Below are 11,117 nucleotides of genomic sequence, written 5' to 3'. Positions count from 1 at the left end.
TTCCCCACACCTAAGGGCGTAGGTAGAAAAAGCCTCTTTCCAGGTCTTCATAACAAGGTTGGATCTGGGCTGATGGCCTCACCTGCTAGCCATGTACAGGTACAGGGTGCTTGTACCAAGGGGACCACATCCTGGAAAGCCTCTGGTAGCCACACTTCATGTTTCCTGGCACTCAGCCGTGAGCAGGGCCAGCAATGGATGCCCCACATCAGGACCTTGACCTGCCCTCCCCCTCCACTTGCTGGCTCCCTGTTTTGAGTTCCACCTTCTGGGGACATCTTATGTTGGATGATTCTCTCTCTCTCTCTCTCTCTCTCTCTCTCTCTCTCTCTCTCTCTCTCTCTCTCTCTCTCTCTCTCTCTCTCTCTCTCTCCTCCCTCCCTCTCTCTCTCCCTCCCTCCCTCTCTCCCTCCCTCCTACCCCAGCTCTTCTGTCTACTGCTTCCTTCCCCTCTCTCCATCCCTGCCCCTCCTTTCCTGGCTCTGTTTCCCTGCCCCCACCTCTGCGCGCTGCACCGCCCTTTTGCCTGTTTTTCTCTCCTGGTCTGTGCCCTCTCGCTGGTTCTCTCGCTCGCTCTCTCGCTCGCTCGGGTGCATCTTTGCAGCTGCGTCCTCTCGGATTCTCGTTACGCCGGCCCGCGCCGGTGGGTGCGTGGCCCCTGCGTCCGCGCATCGCATCGTTCCCACCCCATCTGCCAGCCTCCTGGCGCCCGCCTCCCCCCGCCGGTACCGCATTGCCGTACTGCAGGGGCGCAGTGCATTGCGCCGGCACCGTCAATAGGTGGACCCCCTCCTGGAGAGATAAAACCGCCGTCGCCGTCGCCACCAGTCCCTCTGACTGAGACCTCGGCTCTGGGTAAGGACGCACATCCCAGTCCGAGATCCTTGCTTAGGTTTCCACCCAGGGTTCGCCTCCCTGGGAATCCATTCCAGGGTAGAGAGGGGGACGTGCGGCGCGTAGCTGGGCTGCAACGCTGGGCTGGGGCTGGGGGTGTCTCTCGACAGGGCATGGTGGGTCCCCGTGGCAGTTGGGCGATGGGTCCCCTAGGCGATTGTATACTTGGTGACAGTGGTGGGGGGCCTTCTCCTGTAACCTGCGGTCACGCTGTCACCGTGACCTTGGGGGCCCGCCTGGGCGCTGCGGGGCTTGACAGGCTGGTCTGTGCTAGTGCTGGTGTGGTTCGGGGCTCTGAGGTGTGTCTGTGATCTGTCAGAGAAGGGCGGAGGAAGTGGTGAAACCTGAGGACCCCTGTCTCGTTCTATGTGCCTCCCACCCTAGGATGCACTCCCCACCCCCACCCCGCCCGAGCTTCTCGGTTGACCTCTGCGATGCGCAGGTACTGAGAGCCAGGGCCTGGACCAGATGGTAGGGGAGAGGGTAAGGGCATCTCCGAGGGCACTCTGAAGGCCAGGGTGGGATTTTTTTTATTCCTCTGGCTAGAACAGGACACTCACCTCTTGGCCCTGATAGCTGCCCCCTGCCTGTGGGGAGAGCTTGTGCTATTCTGGGCCCATGCCTGGGCACCATCCAGCTATCTCCCCTGCCAGCCTGTGGGCAGAGAGGAAGATGGCGCCCTTGCCTGAGGAGGGCTTTGAGGAGTGCTGGCCTTCTCTTCATGGTGGCAGCAGATGGGGGTAGGGCAGTGTCCCTCCCTGGACTGTGTGTGTGTGTGTCTGGGGGTGGTGGTGGTGGCGGTGGTAGCTGTGTCGGCAGCAGCATTGAGGACAGGGAGGACAAGGCACTGTAGAGCTGGGCACAGTGACTCATCACAGGGCTCCTAGCTGCTCCAGGGGCTCCCTCAGTCTGCTGCTCTGTGATGTCCAGACCTGATTAACCCTTCCTTAAGAAACTTTCCTTCAAATCGACACTCCAACAAACCACCTGGGCTAAGGTGGAGGGTAGAGGAACAGGTGACTTATGAGTGCAACCTGGCTGGACTGGGCTAGGACAGGGGTGGGGGGTGGGGGTGGGGGTGCCATCATTCATCCCCATTCAATCTCAGCTGAAGACTGGGTGGGGGCCAGCTCCCAAACAATGCAAGAACAGTGTGGGTATCTCTGCTAGGCTCCTCCCTGGCCTCCGAATCATCTGTCTCCCTTGTCCCTGGCCCCACAGAGTTCCTGCCCAGCATAACCTCAACCCAAGCCAGAGCTCCCACAGTGCCAGCCCCTCCCTCACCCAGGCAGAATGGGCAAGGAGAAGACACACATCAACATTGTGGTTATTGGCCATGTGGACTCAGGCAAGTCCACCACGACAGGTCACCTCATCTACAAATGCGGGGGCATCGACAAGCGGACCATTGAGAAGTTTGAGAAGGAGGCAGCAGAGGTGAGCGCCACGGGCCTGGTGCTTTCGTTGCTCAGTTTACCTCTGTCAGCGCAAGGGATATGGGTGTCTAGTGATGGGAGTAACAGGGCAGTCTCCCTCTGAGAATGTTGCTGGATTTGTTTCCTACTGAGGGAGGGGGAGTTTGTGTCCTGCCCAGGTCCACCAGAAGGCTCTGGACTCTTGTCTCAGTGGGCCAGTGCCAGAGGGCCCTCAAGCCTTATCCTCTTGCTCCCCTGGGCTGGAGCTGGACTGGATGTGGTGCTGCCCCCACTTGTCTTGCAACAGCCAGGGCTCAAGGATGCTATTAATAGCTGATTGACGGGACAGCAGGCTCGCCAGCTCCACTTTCTCCAGATAAGCTGGGGAAGGTTGCTGGTGCAGCATGGTGCCTGGAGTGTGTGTGTGTGTGTGTGTGTGTGTGTGTGTGTGTGTGTGTGTGTGTGTGTTGTGTCTTGGTAGCCTGTTCCTGGATCAGACCTATGAATGGATGAGCAGTGGTTTTAACTGGATTCTCTTCTGTGCCTCTAACCTTGATCATTCTGAGAAAAGCCCTGACTCCTGGCTAGGGGCTAATACAGACTGAGGACAGCGACTGTGCTGAACTCCATCCAGTGTGTATGTGGAGTTTTAAGCCACAGTTCTGTGTGTCTAATCCTGATGCTTTTGCCCTTTGGGGATTGTGCTGAGGGGAGGGGGTAGCAGGGGGCTGAGGTATTGAAGGCCTCCTGGGTCCCAGCTAGGTTTTGTCTGGTTCTGTCTGGGCGGCCCCTCCGGCTGGGCAGCATCCTTGGAATGCAGAAACCCGTCATGTGAGATTCTGTTCAGCTGAGCAATGAACACAGCTGTGGTTCAGGTCTCCTCACCCTGGCACAAGTTAGCAGAGAGCAGCTAGCCTTGATCTTAGTGGGGTGGGGGTGGGTGGGTGTTCTAACTTCTCTTGTTTTGCCACAAGGGTGAGAGGGGAGATGCCCCAGCTATATAGAAAGAGCTGGAAAGCCAGACTTTTCTCAAAACCTTGAGCAATTTATTTATTTTTAAATATTTCCTTTTTTTTTTTTTTTTTTTGAAATAATAACTCAGAGAGGATTTTTTTATTTAACAACCCCAACCCTAATGAGATAGTTTGACCTCTAATTGGCTGGGTGGGAGAAACATCCAATAGCCTCACGGAGGGAGGAGTTTAATTAGGTTTGGCAACTCTCAGACCCTCACGCCCTCTGCTGGGGGACTTGTGTGTCCACATCCATTTAGGATGGGACTGAGGGTGGGGACTGGGTGGCAGAGCAGGGTCTGGGTATCAGCACCAGAGAAATGGGGCAGAGGTCCTTGGTTCAAGGTGCCCAGCTGTCTGTCACCTCTCACGCCTGCTCCCGTGGCCCAGGGCAGGCCTGGCAGGTGGATGCGAGCCCTGAGTCCTGTGTCCTGCCCTTCCAGATGGGGAAGGGCTCCTTTAAGTATGCCTGGGTGCTGGACAAGCTGAAGGCAGAGCGGGAGCGGGGCATCACCATCGACATCTCCCTCTGGAAGTTCGAGACCACCAAGTACTACATTACCATCATCGACGCCCCAGGCCACCGGGACTTCATCAAGAACATGATCACCGGCACGTCCCAGGTGTGTGGGAAGGGCAGGCCTCTGGTGCTTGCACTTCCTGCCAGGACAGAGCCCCATCCAGGCGGTTACCTCCATCCTGTTTGGCACAGAATCCCCTCAAGGACTGAGTCGGTGCTTATATATCAGATAGATGGGGGTGCCTGCGGGGTCACAGGGTCGCCCCGCTACTTTTGGAACCAGCAGACAGACAGAGGGGAAGAACAAAGTAGGCATGCCTTTCACAGGCAGATTTTTATAGAAGAGGCCATGTCGGGACAGTGAGACTGGGTAGAAAAGCACTTAGACCAGCCAGTCGAGGGCAGAGCAGCCAAGGGGCTCATCCATGGCCGCACAGCTTGCTACTGCTGGTGAAGCCGATGGCTAATTCTGGCCTTCCTTGACTTGGGGTCCTGGTGGAAGAGTCCCCTGCTACTCTAGAGGTGGAGACCCCAAGTCTTCATCTCCAGGATAACTACCCAGACCCCATCTTGTGAGTGAATGGCAGGGGTAGGTAAAAGGCAGGGCCAGGGGCTCACTGTGTCTGACCTGTTGGACAGGCGGACTGTGCAGTGCTGATCGTGGCAGCGGGTGTGGGCGAGTTTGAGGCGGGCATCTCCAAGAACGGGCAAACCCGGGAACACGCACTCCTGGCCTACACTCTGGGCGTGAAGCAGCTGATTGTGGGTGTCAACAAGATGGATTCCACGGAGCCAGCCTACAGTGAGAAGCGCTACGACGAGATCGTCAAGGAGGTCAGCGCCTACATCAAGAAGATTGGCTACAACCCAGCCACGGTGCCCTTTGTGCCCATCTCAGGCTGGCATGGCGACAACATGCTGGAGCCTTCACCCAATGTGAGTGAACATAGGTATGGTGGGGGCAGGGCCCAGGGCTCCAAGTCAGGGTGGGCCACGCTTCCTCTGGCCTAGCTGGGTTTCTGTGAGCACTGTAGTGATGGGTACCAGCCTCATGGGGACACCTCCTAGTAAGAGACCCACACAAGGGGTCCTTTAGCTCAACTTCCCCATGAGAACAGAAGAGGAAGGCAAAGCCTCCTTCTCTGGCAAGTGGTGGTTTCCCCAAGCCATCCCTACAGACACTGCTTGTTGGGCCCTGGCTCGTACTATGGGGAAAGGTCAGTTTTTATTTCTCCCAAGATGTCCTGCCTTTTTTTTGTTTGCTTGTTTTGTTTTCTGAGACAGGATTTCTCTTGTGTAGCTCTCTTGGCTGTCCTGGACTCACTTTGTAGACCCGGCTGGCTTCGAATTCACAGAGACCCACCTGCCTCTGCCTCCCAAAAAAGAATGTTCTTTGAAGCTTTGCCTCATCGTACACAATTTTAGCAAATTATGGAATCCTATCAATACTAAATTATTAACTAAGCTACAGTTTTTAAATTTGAATTTTATAGTATTTCTATAAATGTCTCCTGGCATAGAATGGGTCCAGGATTTTCTGATGTGTTTTGTGCTTTGCACCACCACTCCTGGCTTGTCCTGTCTTTAAATACTATGCAGGGTCAGCAAAGCCACAGGTCCTTCTTAGCTGTCTCCCTTGAGGTCTGAAGTGGGTTGGTATCTGGGAAGCAAGCATGCCCGGGGGATGGCCTGGAGAACCGAGGAGTTTCTCTTGGCTAGCCATGTGGAAGCTTGAAGCTTAGATAGTCTGCAGCTCTGGGCCTCTGACTTGGGAGCGAAGAGGGGGACATTTTTTCAGAGAGGGCCTGGGACTCAGATCTTGGTCTATCCAGAGGAGACCCCTGTCCTAGAAAGGCGGACACTCAGCTGTAGCCAGCTTGGCAACTGCCCATGGTGAGTGACATGATATGGGGACAGGCTCTCCGGAGACAGCTGAGGAGCCAGTGCCTGGTGGTATGAGGGCAGAATTTGGGGGTTCTTGCTGATGTATGATTATCAGGACCTTAGAATCCCCTGGAGACCTCGGATCAGCAGATACCCCATGCCCCGCTCCCTACTGCTCTGTTGAGCTCTGGGGCTCCACACATCCTTTGAGAGCCATCTGCTGACCCAAGGTGCCTGGGACTTGGTCATAAGTACTAAGGCAGGAGGACACATAGCCCCTTAGGTGGGTTGGCTTCTTGTCTGTGGCAGGTGGACCAGGAGGAGCTCTGTCCAGAGAGCCCTTGTGGTGGTGGTGGTGGCAGTGGTGAAGGTGGCGGTGGTGGTGGTGGTGACAGGCCCTTGGAGACAGCTTGGTAGCCAGCAGAGTTTGCAGGGCTGCTTTCTCCACGATAAGTTCCATCTTTTTTCCTTCCTCCTCCCCAGATGCCATGGTTCAAGGGCTGGAAAGTAGAGCGCAAGGAAGGAAATGCCAGTGGCGTCTCCCTGCTAGAAGCCCTGGACACAATCCTGCCCCCAACCCGTCCCACTGACAAGCCCCTTCGCCTGCCACTGCAGGACGTGTACAAGATTGGTGGTGAGTGAGGGCCTAGTACTGGGGCTCACTGTTCCCCGAGGGTGCTTGCAGGCACTGGCTGTCCCCAACCTCGACCAGAACATCAACACGGAGCCCCCAGGCTGGATGTCTCCACCATTTACTCTCACTCCTGTCCATTCACTCACCCTTCTTGATTCTTTTGTTTGTTTGTTTGTTTTGTTTTTTCGAGACAGGGTTTCTCTGTGTGGCCTTGACTGTCCTGGACTCACTTTGTAGACCAGGCTGGCCTCAAACTCACAGCGATCCCCCTGCCTCTGCCTCCCAAGTGCTGGGATCAAAGGCGTGCGCCACCACCGCCCGGCCACCCTTCTCGATTCTTGTTCTATCTAGCCACCCCACCCACACACCCACTCAGTCATCCCTCCCACCCATCTCCACCCATCCATCCATTCTCCCAGCATTCAGTAGGATCCCTTTCCCATCCCCATCCTCCCACTGAACTGACTTACACTTCACCTGGAAGATGTGGGTGGTGGTCGTGGTGGTGCCTGTCTCACAGGAGGCAGTCCTAGTCCAGGAGTGAGAAGTGCAGGTCGTGGTTTAATAGAAACCAAAGCCAAATATGACACAAGCAAAGGGGGAAGAGTGAGAACACCATGTTCGCTCATGCTTACTCCAGCATAGAGCAAAAAACGGACGGGTTTCCTGCCATTCCATATTGCCAGGAGATGGTGGGGAGCGCTTCCTCTCCCAGCCATTTGCTCACTGAGGTATCCCTGCCTTTGGTAACCACACTGTCAGTGTGAGTGGGTCCAGTCAGAAGTGCTTGGGCCAGATGCCTCTTCAGTGGCAGAGCCACAGTGCTGCAGTGGGACTAGGGCAGTCCTGTGTGGTATGATGCACCACAGCCAGGGCCTCTCAGAGAGAGGAGGAGTGCTTGTGATGCTCCCTCTGAGGGATGACTGTCCTGTAGGGAGAGACAATCCCATGCTCCTCCCTTCTCTACTCTGTCCCTTGTCATTGAATCCTGGGAACTCTGACTCAGTCTCTTATTCCCTTATTAAAAAAAAAAACATTTTATTTAACTTTAATTTATGTGCTTTGGTGTGAGAGTGTCAGATCTTGGAGTTACAGACAGTTGTGAGCTGCTATGTGGGTGCTGGGATTTGAACCTGGGCCCTTTGGAAGAGCAGGCAGTGCTCTTAACCACTGAGCCATCTCTCCAGCCCCTCTCTCTGCCCCTGTCTCCTTATCCCTTCCATTGACCCCTTGAAAGAGGAACAAGCCCTGAGCTCTGTCTACTTTCAGGCTCTCTGCATGCTTGGCTTGTACCCCTCCTCTACCCTGCTCTCTCACAGTCCCCTCTCTTGGCCCAGGCATTGGGACCGTGCCTGTGGGCCGTGTGGAGACTGGTATCCTTCGGCCTGGTATGGTGGTGACCTTTGCACCAGTCAACATCACCACAGAGGTGAAGTCTGTGGAAATGCACCATGAGGCACTCAGCGAGGCCCTGCCTGGTGACAATGTCGGGTTCAACGTAAAGAACGTGTCCGTCAAGGATATCCGCCGGGGCAACGTCTGTGGGGACAGCAAATCTGATCCCCCTCAGGAGGCTGCCCAGTTCACCTCCCAGGTTTGTGGTTGTACTAGTGTGTGTGGGCATTCCTTCTCAGAACAGAGGGAGAGACAGGCTGGGGGTATCTAAGAACAGTGGTTGCTGGCCCTTCACCTGGCACCAAAGGGGAAAGCCCTACATTTCACCCTAAGGCCACTCAGTGTTCAAAGTCATCAGCAGGTAAGTAGAGCCCCCGGCCTCTCTGGGCACTCCTACCCTGAAATATTTGGCTTTTAAAAATGTTCTTATTAGCTTATTGCTTGGGGCGTCACTGTAGACTTTCTTTTGTTGTTGTTGTTTTTTGAGACAGGGTTTCTCTGTGTAGCCTTGGCTATCCTGGACTCGCTTTGTAGACCAGTCTGGCCTCGAACTCACATTGATCCGCCTGCCACCACGCCTGGCTTAGACTTTCTTAATTAAAAAAACAAAACAAAACAACAACAACCAAAACCCTTGTGTGTGTGTGTGTGTGTGTGTGTGTGTGTGTCTGTTACAGTATATGTGTAGAGGTCAGAGGGCAACTTGGGAATCAGTTCTTTCCTTCCATCATGTGGCTCCCAGGGACTGAAGTCAGGTCTTCAAAGCCCGGCAGCAAGCACCTTCCTTTGCCCACAGGGTCATCTTGCTAGCCTCCTTCTCTACATTTTTACTGAACTTTTTTTTTGATCACCTCTTCATGGGCCAAGACTTTTTAGAACAGTATTATTGAAATGTAACGGGAGCACTATAACTGAGGTCCAATCTTTTTCCTGGCTGTGCAATGTGTCCATGCCACCCTAGACCTTTCAAACAGTGCAGCTATCTGTTGACTGCTTAATGGTTTGCTACAGGATTAGCAAGGCGTTGAGGGGTATGAGTGGGGTCCCTGTGGCCTGAGCATTCCTTGCACAGAAACATGGGGGGTCAGGAGGTGACTGGACCCACCCCACCTAATCCCGGCCCTGTCCCAGTAGACCTGCCTCATGGCTGCCTTCAACTCTGCTCCCAGGTCATCATCCTGAACCACCCTGGGCAAATCAGTGCTGGCTACTCGCCTGTTATCGACTGTCACACGGCCCACATTGCCTGCAAATTTGCTGAGCTGAAGGAGAAGATTGACCGGCGTTCTGGCAAGAAGCTGGAGGACAATCCCAAGTCCCTGAAGTCTGGTGATGCAGCCATTGTTGAGATGGTCCCCGGAAAACCCATGTGTGTGGAGAGCTTCTCACAGTACCCACCCCTCGGTGAGCCGGGTGACCAAAGGCGTAACCAAAGGTAGTGGTTGATCCGTCCACGCTGGGGCCAATGCTGTACAGGCCTTCTTTTACAATGGGGTCAGGGGTTCCTTCACTACTGTTTCCCGTGATGCTTCCCCACCCCCGACTCCCCGTCCCTCAGGGCAAAATGGCCTAGCCTGCTCTAACTGAAGAACCACGTCCTTGTAGCTGTTCCAGGCTAGGGGCTCTGGTCCACTGCGGTCGTGGACGCCCAATGCACCTGCGCACAACATCCTGGGCGCCCCCCGCAGTTTACGCATCCCTCCCCGCAGGCCGCTTCGCGGTGCGCGACATGCGGCAGACTGTGGCCGTGGGAGTCATCAAGAACGTGGAGAAGAAGAGCGGCGGCGCCGGCAAGGTCACCAAGTCTGCACAGAAGGCACAGAAAGCCGGCAAGTGAAGCGCGGGCGCCCGCGGCGTGGCCCTCTGGGACGGCGCCGCGCCGCGCCCCCAGCCCCGCCCCCGGCACTGGCCCCGCCCCCTCCCCCGCCCCAGGCGCGGTCCCTCCGCCCCGCCCCCCCGCCAGGCGCATGTCTGCACCTCCGCTTGTAAGAGGCTCTACGTCAGCGACTGGATGCTCGCCATCAAGGTCCAGTGGAAATTCTTCAAGAGGAAAAGCGCCCCCCGCCCCAGGCTTCCGCGCCAGCGCTCACCACGCTCAGTGCCCGTTTTCCCAATAAACTGAGCGACCCCAGAGACGTGTGTGCCTACTGCTGGGGCTCTGTTTCTCAAAGTCCCGTTGTCCAAGGTGTTTGGTCTGGCACCTTTCACCGCTGCCCAGTGACCTAGCCAGCTGCTCTCCTAGGCTTCATGGGCAGGCGGTTGGGGGCCCTCTGCGTGGGTGCTGGGAACCCCCAGCTAGGTGGGGATTGAAAGGCCAAATGGCTTTGATGTCTAAGACCCGTTTTAGGTGCCTCGGTGGGATGTGCAGGACCTAGGTGAGATGTGCAAGACCAATCATAGAACCAAAACTGTGGCTGGGTATCCTGAAGGCCTCCCCACCCCCACCCCCCCCCCAAGGAACCGTGAGACCTGAGAGCTCCTCCCCACGCGTGGGCACACACTTCTTTCCCCTAGGTTTTTGGGTTCTGACAGAAGCCGGTCTTGCTCCCACACCTTCCTGCTGAGCCAGCCCCATGTCTGTTCTGCCTCTTGGCCCAGATCCTCAACCTTTAAATTGCAGCAACATCTACCCCCCAGGAAGCCAGGAGGCCAATGACTTATGGCAGGTGGGCTGGGCTTGGCCCACCTGTCCCAGAGCATGCCATGACTTTGATGGACAGGCAGGGTACTGATTCTTAGTGTTCCCACAAGGTCCCCTTGGGTCAGTCTCCTTGGTGTACCGCAACCAGCCACACAATGTGACTTTGTAGCCAGATAATGGTGCGGTCAGTCCCACTGGGCAGAGGGAAACCACTGTAGTTGTTCTGTCACTGTTCTCCTGGCTTTGTTGGCATGTGTGGGCCTGGGCTAGTGGCCCGACCCCTGCAGTCTCTGTCTCTCCTATGAGGACACCTGTGACTGCACTTGGAGCATATCCAGAGAACCCAGGTAACCTTCCACCTTGTCAATCACATCTTCAGAACCCTTCCTTGCACCTCGTTGCCGCCGCTCCAGGCTTCGGGTGTCAGGCTCCCGATACCTTCTATGCTAGGTGGAGAGAGGGAGAGGGAGAGGGAGAGGGAGAGGGAGAGGGAGAGGGAGAGGGAGAGGGAGAGGGAGAGAGAGAGAGAGAGAGAGAGAGAGAGAGAGGAGAGAGAGAGAGAGAGAGAGAGAGAGAGAGAGAGAGAGAGAGAGAGAAGCTGTGGTGGGCAATTCTGACATCCAAAGAAATGGGCACACAGCCCAAAGAGTTCGTCTACCTAGCCACAGAGCAGAACGGCGGCACCTCAGCACCCATGAAGTTGGGAAGGGACGGGAGGAAG

At 55.8% G+C, this 11,117-nt stretch overlaps 1 protein-coding gene across 2 annotated transcripts; it reads left to right on the top strand.

Annotated features, from left to right (window-relative positions):
• Positions 1 to 582: 582 nt before the first annotated feature.
• Eef1a2 (eukaryotic translation elongation factor 1 alpha 2) lies at positions 583 to 9,888 on the top strand. Of its 2 annotated transcripts, none has more exons than XM_051144001.1 (8): positions 583 to 855; positions 2,116 to 2,331; positions 3,766 to 3,945; positions 4,482 to 4,778; positions 6,210 to 6,360; positions 7,698 to 7,954; positions 8,925 to 9,159; positions 9,465 to 9,888. In XM_051144001.1, exons 2-8 carry the CDS (start codon positions 2,188 to 2,190, stop codon positions 9,590 to 9,592), a joined length of 1,392 nt encoding a protein of 463 aa, XP_050999958.1. In that variant the 5' UTR covers positions 583 to 855; positions 2,116 to 2,187; the 3' UTR covers positions 9,593 to 9,888. The 2 variants fall into 2 exon arrangements, with proteins under 2 accessions (XP_050999958.1, XP_050999959.1); XM_051144002.1 differs by lacking the exon at positions 583 to 855 and adding an exon at positions 1,614 to 1,634.
• Positions 9,889 to 11,117: the final 1,229 nt, after the last annotated feature.

This window comes from Acomys russatus, chromosome 4 (genome assembly GCF_903995435.1).
Source record: "Acomys russatus chromosome 4, mAcoRus1.1, whole genome shotgun sequence".
NCBI lineage: Eukaryota > Metazoa > Chordata > Mammalia > Rodentia > Muridae > Acomys > Acomys russatus.
This window is presented reverse-complemented; position numbering and strand designations above follow the sequence as displayed.

Bases quoted from the DNA above. Each gene is read 5' to 3' on its own strand.
- Eef1a2 (XM_051144001.1), top strand. From the start codon at position 2,188: ATGGGCAAGGAGAAGACACACATCAACATTGTGGTTATTGGCCATGTG. The intron at 2,332-3,765 runs GTGAGCGCCACG...CTGCCCTTCCAG, and splicing joins TTGAGAAGGAGGCAGCAGAG to ATGGGGAAGGGCTCCTTTAA. The intron at 7,955-8,924 runs GTTTGTGGTTGT...CTCTGCTCCCAG, and splicing joins CTGCCCAGTTCACCTCCCAG to GTCATCATCCTGAACCACCC.